Raw genomic sequence first — 27,975 nt, forward strand, 5'->3', positions numbered from 1 at the left:
GTAGACAAGGTGGCATTTCCCCTCCTAGAGGGAGCAATAAACAAAGCAGGTGTTCAATCTACCCCTTCTCCAGGTTTCCCTCCCACCTCACAGATGGGAGTTTCTGAATGGGATGAGCAGCTGCTTGGAAGGCAAAGGCAAAGATTTGAGAATTCCTGGAGTACAACACTCCAGTCCTGCACAGATAATAGGACAATGAAGGGCAAGAAGGGAAAAATTCATTCTCTGTCCATCAACTGCAGGAATCTTACTCCTAATGCAAGTTTTTTTATGGCCACTACAAAAGCCCTGGTGGGAACATGTAAGAAGAGCAAAAACCAGCAGTTTTATTTGCTTAAATATGAGCAATCTGGACATGAGGCACTCAAGCAGGAATTTGCTCCATGCTGTCCTCTGTCTTCACTGACTAGACACATTCTCTTAGCTGATGGAGGACTTACTCAGCAGGAAAAAAAAAGGCTGAAAGCCAACATGGCACAACCAGAGACCAGCCCAGGATCTGGGCTGATAACCTGTTTATCTGCTACACCTCTCCATGTGCACCTGGCCCTCAGCCACATTACAGACTGCACAGCAGCTAAAGATTATGGAAGCAAAACCAAATACACACGACTTGTCTCACCCCTATGCCACACACAAACTGTGCCTTTGCCTCTCCGTGCTGCTCTGAAAATCTCTTCTGCCTCACTCACCTTCCTCCTGCTGTTCTGCTCATCAAGTAAGCACAGGAGTCTCTGGAGTAGCCACTTCCTGGTGTTCCAGTCAGGAAACAAAACTGGAAAATGTCTTTTAGCCAGAGTATCAAAAGCAAAATGGAACACTTCTTTGAAGTGTTATTTACTCATGGTAGCAATCCCATTTTAAAAAGCAGAGCAAGTAACACCTGAGTTTTAAACAGCATTTTTTCATGCTGGATTTATCTATGAAAGGAACCACTTTGTATTGAAGGGTCACAGAACTAAAATCATTAGTAAGGGAAAAAAGAAAGCACAACCAAAACATTATATACACACACTTATTTTTTCAAGTTTAAATTTACACAGCTTTCGTACACCAGTGTAACCAACCCTTTATTTCCTCCTAGTTTGAAACTTACTAATGTGACATGCTGTATATTTTAAACTCTGAAGAACCAGTACTGAATATTTACATATTTATTCCATGCTTGACACTTTACTTTTCATTTCAAATTCCCTGACAAAAACCAAATTATTTATATCCCTGCTAGTTTTCAAAACAGTAAAATTTCTAAAAAAATAAAACCACCTTAAACACATGGTATAAAGGAATGAGTCAGCTTTAAAAATATTTATGCAGTGCTCCTTAAAAAATAGCATTAGTAACAGTAATGCCTGTGAAAGCTCTACCCATTTTAGTCATTATTAGTAAAATTGCATCTCCCTCTTATTTTACCATTCAGAAAATTGTTTGGCTTCCAATCCAAATCTGTTATTTTAAATAAGGTTAAACCCTTAAAGAATTGATATTGTTCCCTGTAGGTGCACCCAGTCAATTAATAGACGTTTTTCACTTTCATAGGTTATTCAATCACCTCCCAAGCATTGGGACAGTCTGAGAGTCTCCATGGAAAAACACAGCTAATAGGGGCTTTCTGTGTATCAGATTAAAAGCCTACTTAATTGAGGCAGGCAGTATAAAGGTAAAATAATAATTTAACATATTACCATACTTTACAAACACTTAAAATATGATGTGGGCAGTATCTGAATAAGATCCCTCTATAGCATTTCTGTAATGTCAACAGACCAAGCGTAAGTGAAAATCAAACTTAAGTCTGACAGTGGAGCTCATTTGCAAATACTGCATGTGGCCTTTAGGCTACCCCACCCTGTCCAAAAATGCAATGGCTACTGAAAATCTGTTAATTCTATGAAACCCCTGGAGCCCAAAGGAATGCAAACACATAAAACCTTACTTCACTGAATTCAATATGAAAATAAATTCAGAATTTAATGGAGTATTGATATTTCTTTATTAATTCCTATTCATCCTATTTCTTCTTCCACTGTATCTCAGTCTAATCACAGGAACAAAACTCCACCTCTTTATAGACCAGGTTTAACATCATTACCTGACATGTTGGCTCAGGTTATACACCTGTGTCTCTGTCCTCTCCTCAGCTATGTTAGGCAGAGGAGAGGCAAGGAACAAATTAACTCCAGGTACTTTAAGGGTATGAGTATTTGCTTTTTAACTGAAAGCAAACACTGCTTTCCAGTGAAATAACTCCTGTGCTCCTAATGCATGAGCTGGAGTTGTAAAGTAAGTTAGCAATGTTGACTTATTCTCCCTGAAGTTAGTGACAGCTTTTATTCAACTTTTACTTTGTGTGGGACTTAAGTTTCTAATGTCATTTCCCAAGATGTACAACAAAACCTATATAAATTACATTTACATTTGTATACTTTAACAGATTAATTATTTTCAGTTATTCTTCTACCATTGGCTACTTCACCTACTGGCAGACACACCTCATTCAGCAATAACCCAGACTGGCTAACAAAATAACAAAGGAATAAAAGGGCTAATAGCTTTAAACCTGAGAGGAAAAAAAAAAAAAACAACCAAAATTGCCTTACATACATTATTTTTTAATTTTCTTGCAGTAATAAGTCACACACGAAACACTTGCACCTTCTTTTGGCACAATGAATATTTAAGAAGTCCTTCAAGTCTTAACTCAAAGAGGTGCTTTACTGAGTATTGTCTAATGAAATCCACAAAAAAATGGAAACATTCTTTCAAAAGGAACAAAAAATTTACAATTGTACACAAAAAGTCTTGAATTTTATTGAAATTTCAATTCTTGTATCAAACAAAAGCTTTTTCTTCAGACAAAAATATTCTCTTGGTGTCCTCCAGATACCAGAAACTGTGAATTGGTCCGTTAGTGACGCTGCTTTCTTTGTCATCTTCACAGAAGTCCACAAGGTTGAGCTGTTCCACCATTGGGTCTTATTTTATCTTGTGAAGGAACGTACATGACGACCTCTTCCACTGCCTCCACTAACAAATTTCCCTCTTGAGCCACCACTGCTACTACTATTAGCACTTGTCCAAGACGGTCCAATTCCTCCACGGCCTCTGGAAGCACGATCGCGAGGACTCGGTCGGTAGCCTTAAAGCAAAGAAAAGTATACTCAGTTGGAAAAAAAAAAAAGCCCTAGGCGGAGTAGCTGCTGCAAAAGCGTAAGAAACAAAACCAGGATGAGATACAAAGAGCGTCTGTTTCCTCCTTTTAATTTTCACTTTTCTTTTAGGCAAGCATTGCTGCTTTAATTGCGCTATGATTACCATGGAGGTACGAAGACAATCGAATGACAAAAGTCAGAGTGCAAAATTAAGATTCTGCGATCAAGCGTTCAATTCAGCAAGTTTTACAGGTTACAGGGCAGTTCATACGAAAGTACGTATCTGACACGGTCTCAGTGAAAACTGTTCATATATGCTTAAAACATTTGCTGAATTTCAAGGTGTCTGCAGCATCCTTGCAAGGTTTCATTTGTAAAGCAAAAATGAAATTCAAGGAATTCTCTATAGTTCGATGCCCATATGAATACCATGTACCTGCTGAACTTAATGGTCTCAGTGGTGGCAGTGGACCCCTGTTAAAATTGCTTTGACCACCTCTACTGTCATTGTAGGTTCCCCTGGGCGTACTCTGTGCACTCCAACTGGAGCCTCGAGCACCTTCACGACGACTGTAATTTCCTAGATAGGGAGAGAAAAACCAACACACTGTTGAGAAAACATCACTGGCTTTGGGTTGTTTTCCATTTCAATCTTCGCAATACTCAGGGTGGTAACATAATATTTATACAATTCGAATAAAGATACTTGGTATCAACATACCTAAGTATTTCCAACTTGAAGTCTACAAGTTACTCTATTCTGCACAGAATCAGGGGAACAGATCTATTTATCAGGCAAGGACTCAAGTTGAAAAGAAATCACATTATCTAGCATATTAAGAGACTTTCAGATTTTATGGTGAAATAAATCCTAATATTTATAACTTTATGAATAGAAGTATTTTCGGTTTCTACTTTGCAAGGACTTCACCTAATTATGGGATGGAAGGAAAAGGAATGCAATCTTCTCTATGTATGAAAGAAATTTAACACTCTGTAGGTTACAATCTCCAGGTTCACTGAAAATTACATCTTATTGTCAGGATCTTCCATCCTTTTATTCCAAAGCCTCATTTAAACCCAGAGATGTACTGTGGTGCTTGATTTTAGAAACTACTGTGTCATAAAGAGCAGGGAAGCACTCCAAGAGTTGCTAAAATAGCTGACTCCTTTTGTAAAAGAGAGGCAGAAAGGCAGCATAGGAATTCACAGCCTTGTTTCAATTGTACAGCTTTAGAGGTTCTCACCTTTTAGACAATCTTTCCTGGTGCTAAACAACTCATTGCAGTAACACTGCTTCAGGAAGCTCTCACACTACATCTACTTCAGTTCTAATGCAGGAACAACATACCTTTTGAAGCAGGTGGTGTAAAGAACCTGTTCTGACTGTGAAAAGCTCCTCGTCCTCCACGATTCCCTGAGAACCCACCACGCGAAGATATCTTCTGTGACACTTTTGGTGGCCTTTTGGCTGGTGGTATCCCATCTGGAGCAACCACTTCTTTGCTCTCTGCAGCAACAAAGTCATCCACATGCATGGAGGGTGGCCTGCTTGTGTTCTGTTTCCTCTGACGGAAGATATCATGTGGTCGAATTCCTTGTCCAAATCCTCCCCTTCCTCTTCCTCTGGGTGGTGGCACAACATGAGCTCTCTTTGCAGGCTCTATGTACTCAGATTTCCCACTGTCATGACAAACCATGATTTAGTTAGCTAATGTAATACTCTACCACTGATGGTCAGGCATTCTCCATACTGGAGATGCAATTTGAAAGGTATTTGACATTTTGACAACATACAAATCAATGCTGAAGACTCTATAAACTCATTAAACCCGTTTTACCTTGAAGTTATGAAGGTCTCATGCTTGTGCTTGCCAAGCTTGAACCCTTTTGTGGTTTTTGTGCGCCCGGGAGATGATGGTTCTGACAAAAATGACCTCTCCAATTCAGCTTGCAAGTCAAAGTCACTGCAGCCCTTCTCTGACAGTTCAATTAAGTCAACTTTTACCTTCAAAGAGAGAGTTTAATCAAAACAACCATTACTAGCACCTCCAAAAAAGAAAAAAAAAGAGCAGCAGTAACAAAACAAAAAATGCAGCAGAGCTGCAGCAAAATTATCTTGACAGATCTGAACACAAAAGGAGTGAAGGGCATAGCTCTGAAATATGAACATCTGTCTTGTCATTTAATAACCCACAGTGGGACAATTCTCTTGCTTAAGATACAGCTCTATAAATTTATTGATGGCACTTTTATATAGTTTTGGTTTTGCTTAAGAAATTAAAGCATAACTATCTGCACATAAAAGACTAAAACTAAAAAATAATTAAAGCAATTAAGTCAACAGAAACTGATTATTTCTCACACAAGAAATTAAGACACTGCCAATTCTTTAGTTCTAAAAAACCAGGAATGCTACTGTATTTTTCACTATTAGCTTTAAAGTTTAGATTGTAAGTTTCAGCAACGGTGAAAAGCTTTTGTGCAGGTATTTTCATTTACTACCGCCACATTTCTCACTTTCATCACATCAGAGCAAGTATTTTAATAAAAAAAAGTGAAGCTATCAGGCTCTTGTGGATATTAATGCAATGACAGAAGACGAGCAAGGAGAAGAAACTAAATCACATTGTTTTTCTACATTTAACACAAACTGAGGAAAAGCCTCAAGAGCAGTGCAAAAGCAGTTTGGGACTGACACAGCAACTGTTCCCCTAAGGTACTGGAAAAGATCTGAATTTTGTAGCAGCTTCCAAGTCAATCTGAAGGCATTTGATAACCCCTTTAACAAATGCCAACCTCTATCTGGGTAAAGTTAGAAAGGTGAGCTCAGGAAAACAAACCATTTGGCCACATGAATTTCTGATGCTACTTGTTCAGATTAACCCTCATTTTTAAATCAGCTTCAGATACATTAATGAAGCCTTTTACCATATCCAAGTCAGTGTCTATTTCTTCAGCCTGAAAGGGTGAGAACCACATGGACTTCAGCTGCTCATCCATCACATCTGCCAACACGTACGTGGTCCTACAACAAAACAATGCCAAAAGCCTGTTTGGTTATGAACCACAACCAACTGCAAGTGTACACAGCACCACAGGGACCTGGGGTGAGCATCACTGCCCTATCCTTGATACTTAACGTGACATTAAATACACTGGGACTCGTAGGTAGCAGTGACAACAGTGCTAGATCCTGCTTTTAATATACTTAATTTACATACGTATAAATTACTCCATTTTCTCAAATAAACCACAGGGAGACTGCTGACACACTCAACCATTTTACCTGTTGTTAAACAAATTCTGAAGAGAGTCTGGTGCAGAAAGAGTAGGCTCAATATCCTGGTCACTCAGTGGACAAGAATCACCCGCTGATTCCAGCATCTGCCTCACTCCAACAATGTTGTCCAGTAAAGATTCAAGGCCATCATCTTCCTTAGAACGATCCTGTGTCAACATAAAACAAGTCAGAATTTTTTCTCCTCTGCACAGAAGGAATAATGTTTTGCTTATTAAAAATAGGGGGAGGTACTATACAACAATCTACCTAGCGACAAATAGTGAAAGTAAGACACCTCAGCACACAAACTCAGCAGAAAGCTCCTAGGTGTGGTATTACACATACCATGTCACCACATGCACATTCTAGGTTTCATTCCCAACTGATGCAATATCCTTTATAACAGTCCCAAGGAAGACACTGACACAGGTTTTATTTAAGAAGCTCTCTGTTTAAGCATTCCAATGCTGTGTGTCTACTGATCCTCATTCAAAATAACTTAATGTCTTAGCTGATAGATGTAGGCAGCCAGGGAAAGGACAGGAGGGAATACAGCAATTGAAAGGCATTAGTGATAAATAGGCTGTGGAGCAGGTGTTTCATGAACTCTCTTAAATTAGCCTCTACTGCATGGCTGCCATCAGTTACATAGAATCAGATTTGAATAACAGAGTTAAGTTTGCAATTATAATCACAGAAAAGTCAGATGCATTGAATTCTGCATGTCCTCTAGTCCAGTCCACACCATCACTGCTGGAAGCCAGACTATGATCAAAGCCAGGTCAGGTCAGCCATAACTTTATCCAGTCATGTCTAAAAAAAGTTCCAGTGACAGAGAGCCCACAGCCCCACTGACCTGTTCAGTGCTTCACTTCTCTCTCAGTGATTATTTTTTTTTTTCCTAATGTCAACCTGAACTCCTGAAGCCACAATGTGGGGACATTGCCCCTTGATTTATCATCTGGAATTACCAAAGTAAGTTTGATTCCACCACCTTTGTTACTATCTTCCCAAAGCTCTGGCAAACTCTGAAATAGTTCCTGAGCCCTCTTCACCAGGCCAAACAAGCCCAGCTTCTTCCTCCTCTCTCTAGCACATGTGCTGTAGGTCCCTGACCACCTCACTAGAACCCTCTCCTGCTTTTCCACGTCTCTCTAGAACTGGTGAGAAGGCAAAGCTGATCACAGGTGAACACAACACTCCACATGAGAGCTCAGCAGCATCCCGTGGTGGGAGACAAGGCCTCTGGATGTGCTGACCATGCTCCTTCCAGGATGGCTGAGAACATACTCACTCACCTGTTTCTAGTGACCCTTCACTGTCGGCCCACATTTAACCTATCAACCAATGCAACCGCCTGGCCCTTGTCAGCCCAGCCTGCAACAAGGCATGGGATTATCCTGCTTTCACTGCAGACCTTTTCATTTTTCCTAATGAACCACACAAACTTTCTGCTAAATCAATCCTAAAGCATTTATTGAGGTCTCTCTGGATTGAGGCTTTGCCGTATGTCAGATCAGTCACTCTCTGCATCCTACTGGTATCCAATGAAATTCACTGAACAAATTCATTGTTCAGGCCTCTGATGAAAGCATCCAACAATATCCAGCCTCCAGTATTAATACCACTTACCAGTCACCAGTAACATTGAGCCACTCCTAAGCTGAGGCTCCTGTTGTTTATTACATTAGCAATCTGCTTCACCACTACCTTACACCCTTTGCTTGTAGGCATGTACTGCCTTCCATGACACCAATAACTGCCTGGGCTTATAGCACGTGCTACTACAAAACTGCAACATCAGCTTGATTATTTGAATTCTTTTACCATAACATGTTTCTCCAGATCAAGAAGCAGGCTTTCTGGGGTTTCTTCTTTGTTCTGCAGTAGATGTTTTAACTCTGCAGTGGTAAGACCCAGGGTTCTGCCTGAATGGGATCCATCTGTTTCCATAAGGCTTCCATCATCTCCACAACATCCCTAAAATATTTGACAGTCAAGGAGTAAGTATTCATAAATGTTCAGCACTTCTGGACAGCAAACCCCTTTGAATTCAAACACACATTAGAGCAAATCTAGCAAAATTAGTTCTCTTGATTTAAAAACATATGATGCAAATTATTTTAACAAAGTACACTTCAACAAGCAAGTTTATATACTGCATCAAGACAAATGCAACCCTTTCCTGTACAAGATGAGGTCTGTATCACAGAATTAACAAATATTTTATAGCCTTTCTATACAACACATCAATACAGCAGCTGTCTAACAGGATGCTGTGAATCTAAAACTGGGACACCACAGGATACTATTCACTTAGGAAATCAGTATGAACCCATATGACTTTCTTCCTACTGAAAAACCCTGTTACTAAACATACACCCTTGCCCAGCTTTCAGAGATTTCATTAAAAACTAAAGATGGTACTAACATTACTGATGGAAAAGCCTTACCCAGCAATCCGCAGAATCAACTGCTTTCTGAAATAATTGTTCCTGAACATGTCTCACACTGCAGATTGCAGAAGAATACAGCTGAGTTTAAGCATTCAATACATATTCACTTACCAGCGTATCGGAGTTTAGGATCTGTCTCATAAAATCCAAAAATGAAGAGGCCAGTTCACCCGTGTCTTTGCTGAAACTAGTTATTACTCGCTTTAATACACTGTATAGAGCATTGGTGTGTTTTCTTAGAGAGCTGTTTGAAAAACAAAGAGAGAAAATACTTTATTAGTACATACATTGTATTCATTCCACCATAACTGGTTATAAGAAAATGGCATATATGCAAAATAAACCTGGCAAATTCTACAATTTATCAAGTTCAACCTTGTTTACAAAGCTGGAGCTTCATTATTTTCTCCATACTAGATTCCTGTTTTCACCAGTACTGTCTGTAGATATTTCAGAGCACATGTATACAGCTATATATACTACCTCCAAAACATCAAGAAATTACAATTTCATCTTTGGTAGAAAAGGGACTGAAGTACAGAAATATGTGCTTGCACAAGGACCTTATGTATGAAGCAGGATCATGCCTGCAGCTACAATTTCTCTCCATCCCATGATGCCTAGCTGCAGAAAACAAACTGTAAAGCCAACATGAACAGAAATAGCAAGGCTGTGCACTGAAGCTGACAGCTGGACATACAGGATCATAGCAAGAACAGCATCTACAACTTGCTAATTTTTCACTGATTGTACGGCTTCTTGCATCCAACAGCACAACTTTAAGTGTTTTGAACAACCTTATATTGACAAGGCTCCTTTTTCTCTCTGCAAACCTCACCTTTTTGCCTCTGCACTTCAAATTCAGGAAACAGAAACAGGTCCAAACATAGGACAAAGAATCGAGTGTCAAAACAACATAATATTTTCCAACACACATATATATTCTCTTCAAAGGGAGTGAACAAAAATAGTTTGGAAAAAAACAACTCATTTCTAAAGCCTTAACTGTCTGGAGGTCAGAACACTTGGGGAAGTGCAAACTGAATCCTCTAAAAATAGAGGAATTACAGTCAGCTCTCCAGTACTCCAGATGAGAATTCTTTGAGTGTCTCAAAAGGCAAAGAACAAGAGCACTGTATCTCATTGTAATCCTCCAGCCTTGGAGTGGGGAAACAGAGTGTAGACACCTGTTTCCAATGCTTTGTCTCCTTCTTGAAACTAAGTGTTTCTGTATGCATACTGCAGAAATTATTCAGAGAGTGAAGAAAGACCAAAATACTGAGTAAAACACTGAAAACCCAAGAGAAACAAAAGCTTAGATGCCTTATCCTCAACATTTTCTACTAAACGTAGAAAATTATTTCACACTACAGTTTTTAAACAATTTTAAGCTGTCAGTGATATAATAAAATACTATACCTCTTCAAGTGGAAGAAGCCATAGTCGTGCTCTGTAAGGAACATCATTGTTCGGATGCAGGTCAGCAGACAACTGTAACTGCTCTCAGAATTCGTTAATGTTTCCATCAGACAGTCACAAATTAAGGGCATCAGCTCTTTGCTTGGTAAGGAGTTGGAAAGCTGCTCTAATTCAGACACAGAGCCTTCTGATGAACTTGGTAAAATAAGTGCAATATCCTAAAAGAATTATTATTATACATATAGTAAAAATTCATTCTGTAGGCCTGCAGTAAATATAAACCATACATGAAGTCAGAAGCGCTGGATTCTTTCATTATCCCTTTATTATCTTATTCCAGTATTTCAGTTATTACTCAAATACTGACCAGAAATCTAGAGTATATTTTTTGTTCAGTGCTGTTAAGGGTTACAAACCATTATTTATTTCTAAAACATAAAAGCTTCACATTCTGAAATATTGTAACAGAGTTAAAATAAAAGCCAAATAGTCACTGGATAACAACACAGTTTCCTGCCTAGGTAGTCAATGTGTCCCTCAATCTCAAAATTCTGGTCAAAGAGGCTGAAGTTCTTTGGCTGGTTCAGCCTGGAGAAGGCTGAGGGGTGACCTCACAGCAATCTAAACAAGTGCCTTAAGGGGAGCAGCGGAGGGACAGGTGCTCTCCTCCCTCTGGTGACCAGTGACAGGACACAGGGAAGTGGAATGAAGCTGCACCAAGGCACGTTCAGGCTGGACATCAGGAAAAGGCTCTTCACTGAGAGATTGGTCAATCACTGGAACAGGGTTAGTGATTAGACACCAAGGAAGTGATTAGGCAGAAAGCCTGGCAGAGTTCAGAGTGTCTGGATAACACTCAAAGTCATGGTTTAGTTTTACATAATCCTGTGAAGGGCAGGGAGTTGGGACTTGATGATCCTTATGGGTCCCCTCCAATTTGAGATATTCTTTGACGCTGTGGTTCTGTGAAAATTCAGAGACTGCAGACAACACCTATGAAGTGGTGACCTTCTGTCACTTCCATAAAAATAAAACAAGATTGATTTTCCCAACGAGATTGTATGGACAGAGAGATCTTGTTTATATACAAATGCCTGATTAGCTCTACTGACCAACAACATCCAAGTATCTTTTGTGTAACTGGGTAAGCATTAGATCAAATAAATGCATGCACTAGTGAGACAAATAATGGCATGCAAATCTGTGCACACATTAATGAGAAACTACAGGGCCAGTCTATGAATCAACTTTCAACCAGCATTTCTTACGTTGCTCTAGGAACTTCTGCTTTTTTTTTTTTAAGGGAGGAGTTTTACAGTGCCAGCATAGCATACATATCTTTATATTTGGAATACATTTTCAAGAGGCTTCAGTTAGACCACTAAGAGACACATATTTATTTAACTAGGTAAGACATGTACAGCTGCAACTCAAGTTTTCCCAGGGGCCCACATGGAGAAATGGTATCCCTCTCTCAGCCAATGGGACAGGAAATCTTTGTGCCATTCAGTTTGTCTCTAATGAGCTACCAAAACAATGCACATAATGCAAAAGACATGTCATAAAATGGAAAGCATCAACAACAAGAAGGCAGCATGTCTGCCAAAGTAGCCAATCATGCATACTTTTCTTTCTGTGTTTTAACAATGCCGATTTTTTAATTTTGTAAAGGGTACTTAAGAAACAACTGCATTTAATTTGTCTCCTACAATAATCAATGCCCATTATGCATTAAATATAGCAAATACCTGATCACAGAGGGACTGCAAAAGGGAAGTTACATATTCAGCACACTGTTGATGAGTGACATTGTCGCCAGCTGATCGCATCAAAGCCAAGAGCTCCTGGAAAACTTCTCCATACTTTTCATCTCCTTTAGTAGCTCCATTGATAAGATGCAAAATAGCCAATTTACAAGCTTTATGTGAAGCCAGGGCATCCAATAAAGCAAGCAGTCGAGTAGTCTGTCCAGTGTACTGTTTCTCTTTATCTTCTGTGTTGCTGAAAGGGTATCAGTGCACTGTGAAAAAGCTGGTTTAAAGTGATCTAAGAAATTATAAAAACAACCATCACAGGAGCCATGTAACTCTGCATTAAAAAAATATCCACCTAATTTGCATACTTAAACTTACAGTTCCATTTACTTTTTGACAACTGCTCAACTTTCACTAAAGAACTTCTTGTCACATCATTAATTTATCTACTGTGCATGTAATATACTGTAGGGCATCTAATTGTGTAAGATAAATATGCTGTTATGCAAACAGTATCTAAGTGGATAATTATGTTTTAGAGAAAGAGCAGTCAGTTTCAAAACCCTCTGAACCTGTATCATTCAATTTCCATTAGTTTACAAACATTGAAACACATACGTAATCCCAGCACAGCAAACTTTACTGGCCTACTCTTCTTATTTACGTCATTATAAAGGTCCTTAAAAGCACTTTATAGGCAAGATGAGGCTTTGCAAGGCCAACGTGAAAAAAAAACTTCCTAGAACACTTACCATAAAAATACAACATGAAACTGTCTACATCAAAACTTAGAGGTATGAGCTCGCTCTCTGGCAACTTTAAGCATTATCAGGACAACAGCATATAGCACTGGAATGAGAATTCATTCAGCCCATAATGAGCAATATTTCCAAAGGCATTTTCCTCCTGCACAGAAGCAAGGTGAATTTAACAGTTCATTAATAAATCTTTGCAAGAGAAAACAAAAAATACCTTTGCAGGTCTTCTACAATTAGATCCAATACTGTCCTCATGATGAGAAGAGCAGTAGGTGAAGCCAAATCACACAGCTGAACACAAATCCGCCTCAACATATGCTGAATGGGCTGGCAGGACGAGCCTGAGAAAGACCGAACGATCTCTTGTATCAGCTTGGCCTGCACATGGAGGTGCATACTCCACAGCTTCCTGGTGTTGAGTGCCACTGAAATATCATGGGCTTCAATTACCTGCAGGAACAGAGGGGCAGGAGGGTTCTTCCTGTCAATTTTTATGATAAAACCTGAATTCTATCACAATGTATAAACAAAGTTTGACTACTGTCCTCGTTAAAAATATGGAATGCCATTTTCATTGTTACCAAATGACAGGGCATGAGCTAGCAAATTAGGTATTCCTTCAGGAGCATGGATTGTCACACACCTTTTATACTTACCAAGATCCACAATAAAAGAAAGAGCCTTAATATGCCAAGTTCAGCATTCCGAGTTAAATTAAAAGATTCAGAGACAGTCATATAAGTAAAAGAATAGGAGTCTAGATAATCTCACATGGGACAAAAAACAACATATGACTGCTAGCTTAAGAAAAATACTCCAAATAATACCAATTTTGCTTCTGCTGAAAAAGACTTATGTACAAAGAATCTGCATGAGCACAAATGCTTTACAACAACTCTAATTCATCCTTTCACATATCTGTTCTTTCTACCACTAAAAAAAATGGGAAAAAAGTTATATATAAATAAAAAAAAAAATCTTTAAAAACTAAATACATCTCAGTTATACCTGAGTAGTCTGCATGGGCAGTGGAAGAGGCAACAACTCTGAAAGCAATATAAGTCCAGAGAAAAAGCCTTCAGGAATTCTCAAAATTGATGAGAGAACTTCCTTCAGCATTAAAGACCAAGTATTGTTCGCCAAAGTTTCCTCGGAAATGGTAAGTTTTTCATTAACACCTTGTGTAAAAGTCAGTAAGACATCAACAATGTCATTCTGGATTTTTTGCTCATCGCTATCTAAGCGGCCTGAGAGTGGAATAGAGCAGAGGAGCATGTGTAAAGAAACAAGTGCTGCAGGAACACGCATGTCCTTGAATTCAAAGGATCCACCTCTCAGGAGTTCTGTCAACATTGTTTTAAGGAGAGTCAGTGTACAGCGTGCCATAGAAATAGTAGTAACTCTGTGTAGCGTGGTGCCCATGTTGACATGGAGTCGCCAAGGCTGAATAAGGATGCTGTTCAGCTTCTGCAACACCCGGATGAAGGTGTCCATTCCCTCGGAAGAGAAAAGCTGAATAACTGCAAGGTTCCATTTAAGGTCTTTCTGTTGACCTGCACAGAAAAAAAATAACACTTCTGTATTTCTAATTTCTCCCAGGCAATCACAGTTACACTTTAGCCAGGTTTAATTAGAAGACTCAGAAACCTGAGGTTTATACTTTAACTGTACAAATCCATGAGCCATACCTTCTACCAGAGGTGGTGGACACGCAATATGACAAAGAACACGAAGTGCAGTAGGAAGACCAACTCCATCTGGAGTCATCAAACTATCAATATTCTTTTAGGGGAAAAGAAAAAGAAAAAATGAATGAGCCTGTATAACAAGGAAGGACTTAATGAGTATATTGCTTGCTTAGTATTCAAATTCTGTATTTAGTTACTGTAAGTATGTCACAACAGTTAAGTTTAATTATTTCACCTTTTGGTAAGCAGTCATAAGGCAGAAACAAAAAAAAAGTATCAACATTTGCACTGTGATTTACAAGAAGCTAAAAGATTTAAATAATTAGATATTTGTATCATATATTTACCTTAGATTTTGTTTCAATAAATATAACAATGCAAGACCCAGCCTAGATCATAAGCTTTAATCTCGGAAACATCTCTTTTGGATAACAATATGTATTTTTAAATATGTTAGTGCATATCTAAGACAAAAGGTCTAAGCTTATGGAACATAAATAAAATATAGCATCTACCTATATTTTACTGACCTGTTTGATATAGTCAATAAGATTTGGAATACTGTTTATTTCAAATCTAAGACTTTTCAAAGGTTCAAGCCACTTGCTGAGCTCTGGGGAAAAAAAAAATACTTAAGTCAGTGAATTTACGATCATAAAACCTTTTTCAATCAAAATGTACTTAATTTACAAAATAGGCACTAAAGCCAAGTACAAAATTTGCAGAGCACATAGTGCAGCTGTACCCAGCTGAAAAGCATCAATAAAAATAGAACTTCGGGACAGGCAATATGCACACTGACAAAATTTGGCTCAAATCAATCTGAAGGTAATTTTCATCTCATTACCTGCATTATCTGCAATCAAATAATTTTTTACAAAAGACATTAAGGGGCACTGTCAGCTAAAGAAAAGAACCAAGACACATCCTCCTTAATGCACAGAATAGGTTATTACAAACTAAGGACAAAACTTATATTAAGTGCCCAAATACAGCCAATCTCTGCCCTGCACTCCACTCATGCTAGAAATCCTTACAGATGATCAGTCTCTGTCTTAGTCTAGAATAACCTCAAACTCCTAGGTTCTCGGGATACGAGATTTAAAGATTTAAAAAACATTGTTCCTAAAAATATCTATAAGAACATGAAGACCAAGTGGATATGAACTGATGACTCAGACTGATTTTTATTTGGTTTAATAAACTAGCCCTGCTTCTCATAAAGCAGTCTGATGATCAGGTGAGGAAAAAAAATAAGAGCATGACAAATTAGAGATTCAACTAAAACTTTGAAGAATTCTGATTTCTTTCAGTGCATTTAAGTTTTGGCACAAATTATTGTCTACATGAGTTGGTTAACCAGTGCAGAGCACAACTTTGGACATCAGAGTTTCATTGTTCAGAACAGTCTCCAGCAGGATTTTTCTGAGTGTTCCAGGTCTGACCTGTAAGTCAACACAAGCTGGGAAAACACCAAGACACAGCCTGGACATGAAAATATGTAGTAACAAGGTAACATGGACTATTCCATGTCAGCTGGCCTAGGTGCCTTTTAACAGTCCCAGAATTATTTACTAGTAAAGATTCTGTCAGATTACATCACTGTCCTAGTTCCAGATGGGATAGGAGCTTTGTTTCCTCCTAGTTGCTGTTAAGTGATGTGTTTTTGATTTAGCATGAGAATAACATTGATAACACACTGATGTTGTGGTTGTTGCTAAGCAGTGCTTACCCTAAATCAAGGACTTTCCAGTGTCTCATGCTCTACGAATGAGGAGCTGCACAAGAAGCTGGGAGGAAGCACAGCCAGGAGAACAGACCCAAACTGTCCAAAGGGATAGTCTGTACCATGGGATGTCATGTTCAGTATGAAAACTGGGAGAGTTGCTTGGAAGGTGATGATCACTGCTTGGGGAGGGGTTGGGCATTGATCAGCAGGTGGGCAACTGCACAGTGCATCACTTGTTTTCTTCAGTTTTATATCTTCTCTCCTTTTTATTACAATTATTACTGTTGTTATCATTGGAATTCTTAGTATTATTATATGTTACTTTTTTTCAATTATTTAACTTCTTATCTCAATCCATGAGTTTTACTTGTTTTTCCTTGATTCTCCTCATCCCACTGGGGATGGGTGGTGGGGTGAGCAACAGTGGTACTCAGTGTCCAGTGGGGGTTAAACCATAGCAATAGCAAACAAAAATAAGACTCAGCTCACTGACTAGTTAGTCCACTTCTACAGAAATCTGCTCTCCTATTATCTACAAAGTTTAAATAATTTCTAATTTCCTGTAATTATCCAAAATTCATGGTAGCTATTTTACTTGAAAAAAAAAAATTAACTATTGTCCTGGATTGCAAGATAAGTGTGTATTCTATTTACCACCTGTTAGAGGTGTGGCAGCTATATTCTGTTAATTGGGCAGTTTTCTTTATCTCTTCCACAAATCAATCCTTCCTCTGGAAATATCTTCTGTTCATGGACCACTGAGTCTCCCTGCATGACTGATAAAATTACCCATCCCATTGTGAGATGGTCCGCCCAGGGGGAGGAGCCAAGCATTCCTACCTGGATATAATCTGAGATTCTGGGACACCAGGGCAGCCTTCTCCACTGGATTCCCAGAGGAAGACCAGGCCCATCTACACCACCACAGGATCTTTAGAGAAAGACTACACCCCTCTACAGAATCAGTTTCAACAGAACCACACCTGTCACTGCAAGAGGACTGCAGTCACCATTTCAACTGGACTGCTACCAACACCATGACCTACAGGGCGTCAGGTCGTATTCTGACTCTGTCAGTGTTGTTTTGTAGTACTGCATGTTTACTTTATTTTTTTTTTTTCAAATTTTCTTTCCTAATAAAGAACTGTTATTCCTATTCCCATATGTTTGCCTGAGAGCCCTTTAATTTCAAAATTATAACAATTCAGAGGGAGGGAGTTTACATTTCCCATTTCAGGGGAGGCTCCTGCCTTCTTCAGCAAACACCTGTCTTTTCAAACCAAGACAACTATAAATATTTCTGATTTAACTCTCATTAACAGAAAAAAAAATGTGCATTATCTCGCTGACTCAACTAATTAGATGCAACAATGCAATGCAATTTCATTATCCAAGCCAGACAGCTGTGAAGCACCAATTATTCACATAAAAAAAGATTTATTCTATACATTCAAACAATTCAGTTGATAATTACACATACTGTACCTTGCAACTTGGTGTTATTTTCATCTGCTTTACAAAGCTTCAGCAGAGGTGCTGAGTGCTGTTCCAGCATTTGGACATCACTGGAAGATTGTACCACCAGCAAAACAAGGATGCAGGCATAATTATAAGCAACTGACTTCTTAGACTTTGAGTCTCTGAAACAACAATAAGGATTTTCTTTAGATCTCAGATAACACAACTGGTTAGATTTTCATTATTTGACCCCTAAAAATCTACCTACAGAACTTTTACTTTTAAAAAGGATTGCCACATATAATTATAAATGAAAGAAACTCAAACAATTTCGTCCTCTGTTTTTTGGCAAGTGAAGACTTTTTGCCACTTTATACACATTCATATTCATTTCAGCATCAACAAACCATGAGATCCAGTCAAGTGGCATGCAGTTTATTTTTATGTAACTTCATCTGTTTCACAAATCATTTTAAAATCACTGCTACCTAAAGTAGTACAACTGCCTATCCAGAGAAAACAATTACTGTATTTAACATCTACAAGAACCTGAAGAATTGAGAGATACCCACCCCAGAGTAGTGTGCAGTACTCTCTGTACACAGTCAAAAAACCTTTTGCTTGTTTCACAGGCAACATTTTATACTTGAATAAAAACTGCCTTACTGATTTTTTTCACATAATCAAAAGTTTGCTTTAAATATATTACAAGAAGTCTGTTGATGACGGACAAAGATTTGGGGTATTACAAATTTGATTACAAATGACAGGCCTGATTTTGTATACATGCTTCTACTTAAAAGTTGTTTTGGCTTTAAATAAAAATATCAGGATCTAAAAGAAAACTATTTTAGATTTACTGAATTATTTATAAAATATAGAAACTTTTAAAATTAAAAAACTAAAGGAAATAAATAAATGCATACATTACCCTAAAGCTTCTTTGGAATAGTACTCCATTAAAGTAATAAGACTTTGGAGATTTTTTTCCAGACTGAATACATGAGCCACAGCAGATCTTCCTACAGGGTTAAAAGTGATCAAGTAAAGGTTGTGAAGTGTTCCCAGCAGATCTGAGTGGTCAGTCTCCTCGCTGGCTGTGCACCGCTGGAAGTGGCAGAACAATTCTGAAATGCACTGTAATGTCTGTGTTGAATGGAGCAGCCACAGGGCAAAAGTATCCTCGTTGGCACCATCTGACTGCAGACCTTCCTCCTGATCTGGGTCAGAAAACTGACAAAGTGCTCTAACCAGCAAGTTTGTTGCCTCGTGCTCAGAAATAAAGAAAAGAAGACCCTTCTGTGACTGTGCCAGGAAACGCAATATATCTCGGATAGCCTGAAGCACACCTGGATGTGCACCTGTCACTGGAAGAGACAGCAGCAAAGTAATGCATTCCAAGAAATGGTGACTATGAAGATATCTGGGGGGAAAAAAAAGAAAAACAATATCAGGAAAATAATCAGCAATGCTACAAATATTTTTCAACACTTTATATAAAACTACATACCTCCTAGCTTCAGTACTTATTGCTCTGTGGACTAGGAGAAATAGTAACTAATTATGAAGTAGCACAAAATTTAAATCTTACAAAACATAATTGGTATATTTACAAGAAGTAAGTCCTAAAATTCTGATCTCCATAAAAAACTCAAACAATAAAAAAACCTCAATTATATCTACACACAAAACAGAACACTATGTTTTATTATATTTGCTGCATCTTAATCATCATCAATGCCAGAGTCAATGTTTTAAATGTGATAGGAAATTAATCATTCCAGCATCTCTAGCAGGCAATTTTTGAAGACTAAGTGCACATAGATGCTTATATTCAGCCATGACCTACACCACTGCTACCAAAGAAATCTGTCAGCATTTAGAGAAACACCTCTAGATAGAACTTGCTAACAGAGTAAGAATCCATGAGATGCTTTAACTGGCTGAAAGCAGGCAGGCCTCAGCTCCTCTGCCTGTGCTGTGAAAGTGAGCACAGTGACAACACTGCATGACCTCTTCATGAATCTGAGGCCAGTTTGCATCTCGCCACCTCGAAATCCAGACCTATTTTATCTATACACATAGTTGTGTTCCAAGATGAGAAATTAAACGCTCTAGATTTACAATAATTTTCAAACTGGACAGCACTTAGCATAATTGATTAGCATCTATGAAGCAACTGAAGGGTAAGAACATTACCAGTAATAAGGAGATTAATAAGGAGCAATAAGGATGTTAACTTATGACTAGGTGCATTCTAGGTTGATCAAAAGCCAACAAAATAACAAGCACATTAACTAATCAAACTCTCTCAGACTTCATACCCACAATCTACAATCTTTCAAAAAAGAATTAAATTAAATATCTAGCAATGTGTTATTCAACAAAGTCAACCCTGAAATATATCTCTATCAAGCTGGAGGGAACACACTCTAGAAATTGAATTTGCAACTGCTGTACCTAAACAGGACAGGGTAAGGATCATCCCTTTCTGGAGGGCCTGTAATGCGTGCCATAGTTGGGAAAGATTTCACAGGGGGCTGAATCATTGTATGAGGAGCAGTTTCCATCAAATGGAAGATCTCTTCAAGAAGACTAACAAGTTTTTCCATCTCTCCTTCGCTTATATTAGAAGATTCCAAAAGATGATCCATATCCATAGGAGCCTCCACATCATTTTCATATTCTTGGTTGGTTCTTTCAAGTCCTGCCAAGTCCTGGTCCTGTTCTGGCTCTGTGTGATTAGGAAGAGGAGGAGTGTTCTCTGCTAACTGATCCACCACCTTTTTAATGTCTGACAGAATCTCGTAGAAGTGACATTTCTGGAGAATTGCAGAACCAGCTGTAACAACTCGCACAGTCTGATCTAACAGTATGAGTTCCAGGAGTTTCTGATAACCACTTTTTTCATGTACCTCTGTGCCACCTCTTAGAAACATTTCCATTCCCTCAGTCATACTAATGACACTATCCAAAGCTTTAAAAGCATTAAGTTTAAGGGATGATGATACATGATCTGCAAACAACAGTTCAAACAACACATTAATAACTCCTGCCTGCAAGAGTGCTGTTATTCCTTGAGTCCCACATTCTGCTAACGAAGATACCAATTTTGTCCCAGCTTTGAGTTGTCGAACATTCAAAGCAATGGGCTGTTTGAGAGCCACCTGAAGGTTTAAAGCTTGCAGGGTCCAGTCTACTAGCTGGGTAATATAGTCTTGCTTTGTGTCTTTCACCAGCAGGTAGCTCAATTCTTTAACTATTAAACTTGGAATTTCTTCCAATGCTGTGACCCACTTTGCACCCCTTTCCTCTTGATATAATTCCAACAGTTCAGTTAATTTAACTGAGCCTTCCGCTGCCCCTGAATTTTCTTTTTCTGGGTCTTGGTCCTTTATTTTAGCAACTTCATTTTCAAATACAGTCTTGTAAGGGCAGCTGAAGTATAAAAGTGGTCCAAGCTCCTTTTCAAAAGGTTCATATGTCACAGGAGGCACAGATGCCAGATCCTCTGGAGTATATTCAATATCAAAGCTTGGATACTTAAATGTTTCACGTTCTAGATCAGCAATTACATCTTCATCACTTGAAATCTGCTCATAGCCATCATCTCCTACAAAGAAACACATTAAGTTACCAAATCAGTTATGAATACACCACTTCATAACTGCAGATATTATCTTCCAAATACAAAGTAGTGATTCATTTTACACAAATATTACTAGCTAGAGAACAATCACACATTAACCTACAAAATGCCTTCTCTTTCAAGATCTGAGTGAAAGCCACATCTGACATGGCTTTTTTATGTAATACTGGAGTAATTTAAAAGAATGTATACAGAAGTTTAACTTGTTGCACATTACTACAACTATATTGTCCAATTTTCTTCCTCTGCACCTATAATAGAACTTCTAGCCTGAAATTTTTGCATAGACATGGGTGGGATCTTTAATACAAGAAGATGACAACTAACTATATTATATATACAATTTCACTTGTTTTTTTTACTTAAGAAATTATCTTTCACCGCTTTCCTACATTTTTAAACAAAACATAACAAGACTGAATGTTCATTCTCACCGATACAACTGTATCTATTTGCCTCTATTTACAGAAAGTTTTACTATAAAGGAATAAATATTCCACAGCAAGATATTGCTCTTGAGAGATGTCAGGACCACAAATAAGGCAATGTTGCAATAACCAAGGGAAAAATATTCAGTTCCCTTTGCACATACTCATCATGAAGGTACTGCCATCAAAATTTCAGAAACCTCAATTTTTTTTCTAAACTCTGTAACTTACCATCACCTTCTTCCTCCTCTTCACCCTCTTCTTCATCTTCATCATCTTCCTCCTCCTCCTCTTCTTCCTCATCAGCAATACTCTCTACTGTATGACCATCATCATCGTCGTCGTCATCATCGTCCTCATCCTCTTCCTCCTCAACATCCACATCATCATCATCTTCCCCATCTTCTGGCTGATCTTCCTCTACTTCTCCATCATCAGAATACTGGCTTTCTTGATGAATGGATGTTCGATCAGGAGAAATTGGCTCAAAGTAATCCTCCCTATGGTCCACATCATCTTCTTTTTCTCCAACCACTAAAAATACATACAAAGTTTCAGAAATAAGAGCACTTTTCTGACATCCAAAGATATTAAACAGAACTGGCCCTATGAGTAGATCCCATCTGGCCCCATACACTTGGCCTGAGCATTACCTTCTTGATTATTGAGGGGTCATTTGGCTCCCTGCATCTGTCTTCCAGCCTAGGGTACCTGGAGAGTAACTGATTTTCGTACTAGACTGAGGCAAAGAAGTCATTAACTACATCAGCCTTTTACACATCCTTTGTCACCATGTATCTCCCTGCATCCAAGAGAAAAGATTCTCCTCAGTCCTCCTTTTTTTTTTTGCTAATGTATTTATAGAAATATTTTATTGTCTTTAATGGCAACATATGTTTTAGGATTCTGCATCACATACCCTAGAGATGCAAAAAAACATCTTGAAAATCTTCTCGTGATTTGACTAAACACAAGCACTTAGTTCAGCCAGACTATGAATATGTAGAGTTCTTGGCACTTCTAACCAATACAGAGACTGGGTAACTTGGCAGATGCTGCAGAATAATGCAGAAGGACAATAGATACCAGAGTCAACAGAACACTTATATAAAACATGAGCACATCTTCAACAGTGTATTGCTTAACAGCCAGTATTCTCAATACACTATCTTTAAAAATGATGCAAATAAACAAACCCAAAATTTTTCTTTTTTCCAAATCCCTTTCCTAAAACTGAATCTGTCCAGCAAAAGTAAGAGCAGACAAGAAACCTCACACTGGACAGGAACAGAGAATTCTGCCTCCTCCTCTAAGCAGTGATGGGCAGCAAATAAAACACAGTCTCTTCTCATTCTACCTGACACTGGCATAGGTTCATCCTCATCATCATCAGGAGGAGGAGGGCCTGGAGGTGTCCTTGGTCCCCTGGGTTGTGGTCTTGGAGGACTTCCATTGAATTGGTCTTCTTTCTCTCCATCAACTATATTTATTGGGAAAATAAAAACTTGCATTTAATGAAATCACAGGAATAAAAGTAGAAAATTTTTGGGTTTTGGTGCTACTTTTGACTGGGGAACATCATTGCCCAGCTTTTATTTTATCTATATTCCGCACCAGACAAGGCAACTTTCTAAAGTAATTTTTGATGTAAACAAGAACTACATCAGTAAACAAGCTTATTAACATTATTGATTTTTTAATGTAATACTTGTTTAAAACTTACATGAGTAATTGCCAATTTTGGTTTTGACACTGCTCATATTGTAGCTCTATCAATAATATCTGATTTGATTTTAAAAAAATTTCACATTTTACTCAACTGGTTTTTATGGTTCACAACTGTTTTCTACTGCACACAGTATTCAATTTTTGCAGTCTTCTAGCCATACTTTAACCAATAGTTCTCATTTTAAATCTAAAACCAAAATTGAACCAGAAACTTGACCATGGATTCTCTTCATGGTTTTAAAACCAGTGCAGAGCACTCTCCTGTAATGTATTTTACACAAGTCAGATAAGCAAAGTTAACTACAACTGTGAAATTTTTTATGATTTTAATACTATTCTAATCACTTTTTTTTTAAATATTCTAATCATCTTCATTGTAATGAGTTCACAAAAGATAAACTGCATTTTTACCATCCAAAGTAACTAGCAACAAACCAATAAATCACTCTCATAAAAGCACTGGATGAGACCCTACTTAAAACCATTCAGTATAAATCTAGAAGAAAATATGAAACTAAAGACACAATAAAGAAAAATGAAAGCCACTGTAATCTAAAATGTGGAAGAATTGGGGATTTGTTTTTCAGATGGGATACTGTAACACTGATTTGAAAAAAAAAAAAAATCTGTCTTCTCCCACGACTCACCATGTTTTGGATTCCTTTTCAATCCAGGCTGTTGCTGGGGAGGTGGAGGCGGAGGGGGTGGTGGAGGAGGTGACTCTCTCTCATGAGTTATTACCCTGTCAACTGAGCCATATATTGCCAAAGTCAGACAGTTGTACCACCCTCTAAGAACCAATCCATCTGTGTTGACCTGTTGGTTTAAAAAAAAAAAAATTAAAAAGTAAAAGCACTTAAAGACAACTTCAAAACAGTTACTCTAGCATCACTGTATCAGCATCTGCATAAAAGCCAAAAGAAAAATCCAACATTAAAACACCTCTTTATCCCACATTTTGAAAACTGAGAAAACATGGAACACATCAATCATAGCAACAAATAACTTTTCTCTAAAAGCATTAAACTCCTTGCAGTATATTCATTGACTATATAGATCCCTAATCTACTACAGACTATTAACGAATAAAAACCCAACAAACTGCAACATGAAAAACACAAGAAAACTCTAAAGTAAAGAGTATCTAAACTACAGACAGGTTTTAGAACACTTTACATAGCATTAACACACCACATGAAACTATATTTACACCTAAATGACAGATATGCAGAGAAAGAAGAGGTTTAAATCACACTGCATTACCTTTGCATTGGGCCTGAAAATAATTGAAGTGTTTTCATCGTATTCAAGGCTGTTAAATGGAAGATACAAAGTAATTTCCATTAATACAAAGCATGTCTACAGAATAAAACACAGCAATAGTAATCATACAAGCCAACAATAAAACACTGAACAAATACGTACAAGAAAGAAAAATCACTTGTTTCTACAGAATTCTTGGCATTAATATATATGGACTCTGTAAATTTAAAAATAACAGAATTTTTTCTTACTTTAAGCATAAACCTCTGTCCTTCCACACAGATGAGAGGAAAAGAACAAGAACACAAACTAGCAAAATCCAAACCAAACGTGAAAGTCATGGGAGATAGAGGATTTTCTATTGCACATTCTCTGCACTCTAAAAATTTTCAGGAATTAAAGGTAGATAAGGAAGTCACACACTAATCTTGAAAGAACTTACCTTCCCAGCCGATCAAACACAGGGGCACTTGGTTTGCTGACATTGTTGAAAAACAAGTCCAGTTGAAATGAATGAGGGGATGTCTCTCTAGGAACAGAATGAAAGTAAAATCAGATGAGTTCCTTATCAGAGTAAGCAGGACTACCAAGGAGATAAAAACCACAAATTTATCCTATTTAAGGAATGCCCCAAAATAATTACAAGTGTGGCAAACAACCAAATACATTTTACATTTATATGTAGGAAGGTCTATTGAGAGATGAAAGCTCAAGAAAAAAGTAAGAGGAAGGTTTTCTTGAATCTGATACCTGGAATCTTTCACTTACCCATAAGCCCTGTTGTCAGGCAAACTTGTGTGAGCTCTCACTCCAGGAGGAATGACTCGGACTTCATTTATGTAAACCACGCATGGAAAACGAACCACATCGATATTGGTACTTTGCTACAAAACAAAGAGGAAGCAAATTCTAGGAAACGTAAAACACAAACAACATCATGGTCTTGCATTCTCTACTAACAGAACATATTGCAGTCTTAATAATAAAACATCAAGTATAAAGAATTCTTACACCCTCCAAAAAGCTGTTTGAGCAAACTAGGAAGTTATCAAACTTACAGTGACTTTTCATATAGCAGCTACTAAAAAATTAATGCTGGACATCTTCTCTCACTAAATTCACTGCATTAGATCATATTATATTTATCCATCATTTTTATCATATTTATACGCATAAAATGGTACACATATAAAATTTATGTTTAATTGTAAACATATAAATACTTTCTTAAGAGAAGTTCAGAATCACATTTCCAATTAGCAAGCTGAATTACCAGACTAATAGGAAAAAAACCCCAAGCCACCGACCTGTCTATTAACACAACTAAAAAATTAAAATTAAAAAACAAATTGATTTGCAGTCGAAATGTATCTTTTTCACTACAATCAGAAAGCAAATTAAACCAGCAGAAAGCAAGTACTAAAATTTTTAGAAAGCTAGTAAGCAATGAAACAGACAAACTGGAGTTTTAAAACAGCTTTTAAGATATGGTTTTCAGCATGTGTTACTGTCTTGTAAAAAATCGATGCAGACATTTTTTTGCAGACAATACAACACAGCTTGGCCTGTGGGCTGATGTGGTAGAAGCTGGATGGTGGAAGCAAAGGAATCCCACTAGGACAGGAAGCACAGACACACGAACAGCAACAGGGCGAGTGCAGCCTACATGGAGTGAGGGTTGTAGGAGCTCATCTGTGTCTCTAAAAAACATCTGAGTCATGCAGGAAGCTCAAATTTCTGGAGAAAGGGCTGCTCTGGGGAGCTTCATCCCTAGGAACACCACCCACATAAAGACAAATTCCTCTTTAAATGATACTGGATTATGGCCTGACAGCCATGCACCAACATCACCAAAGCAAGTGAATACTACCCACTTCTCCTACAAAACATTAAAAAAGACCCTCCATCAGAACTACTCAATAACTACTCTAAACTGTATAGCTAAGCCAAATAAATTACTTTATTCAAAAACACAGCAGTACTTTTCAAGAGCTGTAAGCTCTAGTAAAACATTCATAATCCACAAAGCCAAAGAATTAGCCTAACATAAAGAAGACTTTCAATATACACATAAAAAACCTAAGGTTCAGGTTTGGACAATGCCACTGATAAGAATGAAAGTGAGAGAAAATGATTTTTAAAGATTAAAATGTTCAACAAAAGAACATAGGGCCCTGGAGAGGCCTAAGAGTGGCTACTGTTTCTATCCAGGGGAATAGCACTGGGTAGCACTCCCCACCTAACATTGTTTTAAACAGTGGAATTAAAAAACAATTGGGGCCTAGCTGATCCAGACAGCTACAACACTCCAGAATAACTTTTCAACTGCATTTCATTGCAGCATGAGCTCTTTCCTTAATGCCTATTCACGAATGCAGTCCAGTTATTCTATGAATTTGAACGTCTTTCTCATGTTACTTTTCCCCTAACAGTCCCATTCCTCCTCCCTGAATTCTTCATCGAGCACAGCCCCAGACAAATCTGCTGCAAGATCAGCAGTTTCAAAGATGCTCAGGATCCCAACATCCTCAAAGTGGAATATTTGCACGATCTACCACTGCCAAAAAAGCTTGAAACGCTCATTTAGTGTAAAGTAAATAAATCTAAGGGAATACCTCACAAACACGCAAATATCCCTCCTCATCATCAGCTACACAAGAGCATCAGAAATCTCACAAGCGGCAGGGCATAGCCCTCCAGTCAACTTCTTCCATTATATCGACTTCTCGAAGCACGTTTATCTTCTTTGTTCTCCGCTCGCCTACATTCCTCGCCACCTCTAAATCCCCGCTGCTTTCCCACCACCCTCCGCCCCCTGCCAGCAGCACTCAGGCTGCCAGGACAGCGGCTCGAGCAAGGCTTCGCGTCAGGCGAGCGGGAAGGAGGCGGCAGCTCCCCCTCGAAGGGGCCTGCCCCAGGGCTGCTGCTGCCCGACCGCAGCCGGGCCCGCCCCAGCGGGGCTTCCGCACTCCCGGCAGGCCCCGGCGCGAGCAAGGGGGGCGCCAGCAGTAGCCCAGGAGAAGGGAGAGGAGGGGAAGGGAGGTGAGAGGCGAGGCGGAACCCGAACGCCCTTTTACCTCCGCGCTCTGGTGCTTGAACGTGTCCAGGAACAGCAGCTCGGTGGCGGCATCCGCCGCCATCTTGGCCGGGCCGCGGGGGACGCGCTTCCGGCGCGCGCGCCAGCGCTTCCGGGCCGCGCGGGGCGGGGCG

At 38.5% G+C, this 27,975-nt stretch overlaps 1 protein-coding gene across 1 annotated transcript; it reads right to left on the minus strand.

Moving 5' to 3' along the window:
* Positions 1-2,591: 2,591 nt before the first annotated feature.
* Positions 2,592-27,975, minus strand: VIRMA (vir like m6A methyltransferase associated). Its single transcript, XM_021543218.4, has 24 exons — positions 27,843-27,975; positions 25,534-25,649; positions 25,208-25,294; positions 24,766-24,814; positions 24,150-24,318; positions 23,132-23,254; positions 22,006-22,308; positions 20,158-21,310; positions 18,629-19,120; positions 17,725-17,879; positions 15,041-15,123; positions 14,511-14,604; positions 13,831-14,375; positions 13,037-13,272; positions 12,059-12,311; positions 10,311-10,528; positions 9,003-9,135; positions 8,263-8,415; positions 6,442-6,602; positions 6,084-6,180; positions 4,994-5,160; positions 4,504-4,835; positions 3,589-3,732; positions 2,592-3,139 (listed from the first exon to the last, which is right to left on the minus strand). Exons 1-24 carry the CDS (start codon positions 27,903-27,905, stop codon positions 2,982-2,984), a joined length of 5,484 nt encoding a protein of 1,827 aa, XP_021398893.3. The 5' UTR covers positions 27,906-27,975; the 3' UTR covers positions 2,592-2,981.

This window comes from Lonchura striata, chromosome 2 (assembly GCF_050655825.1).
Source record: "Lonchura striata isolate lonStrDom1 chromosome 2, ASM5065582v1, whole genome shotgun sequence".
In the NCBI taxonomy this organism is placed as follows: Eukaryota; Metazoa; Chordata; class Aves; order Passeriformes; family Estrildidae; genus Lonchura; species Lonchura striata.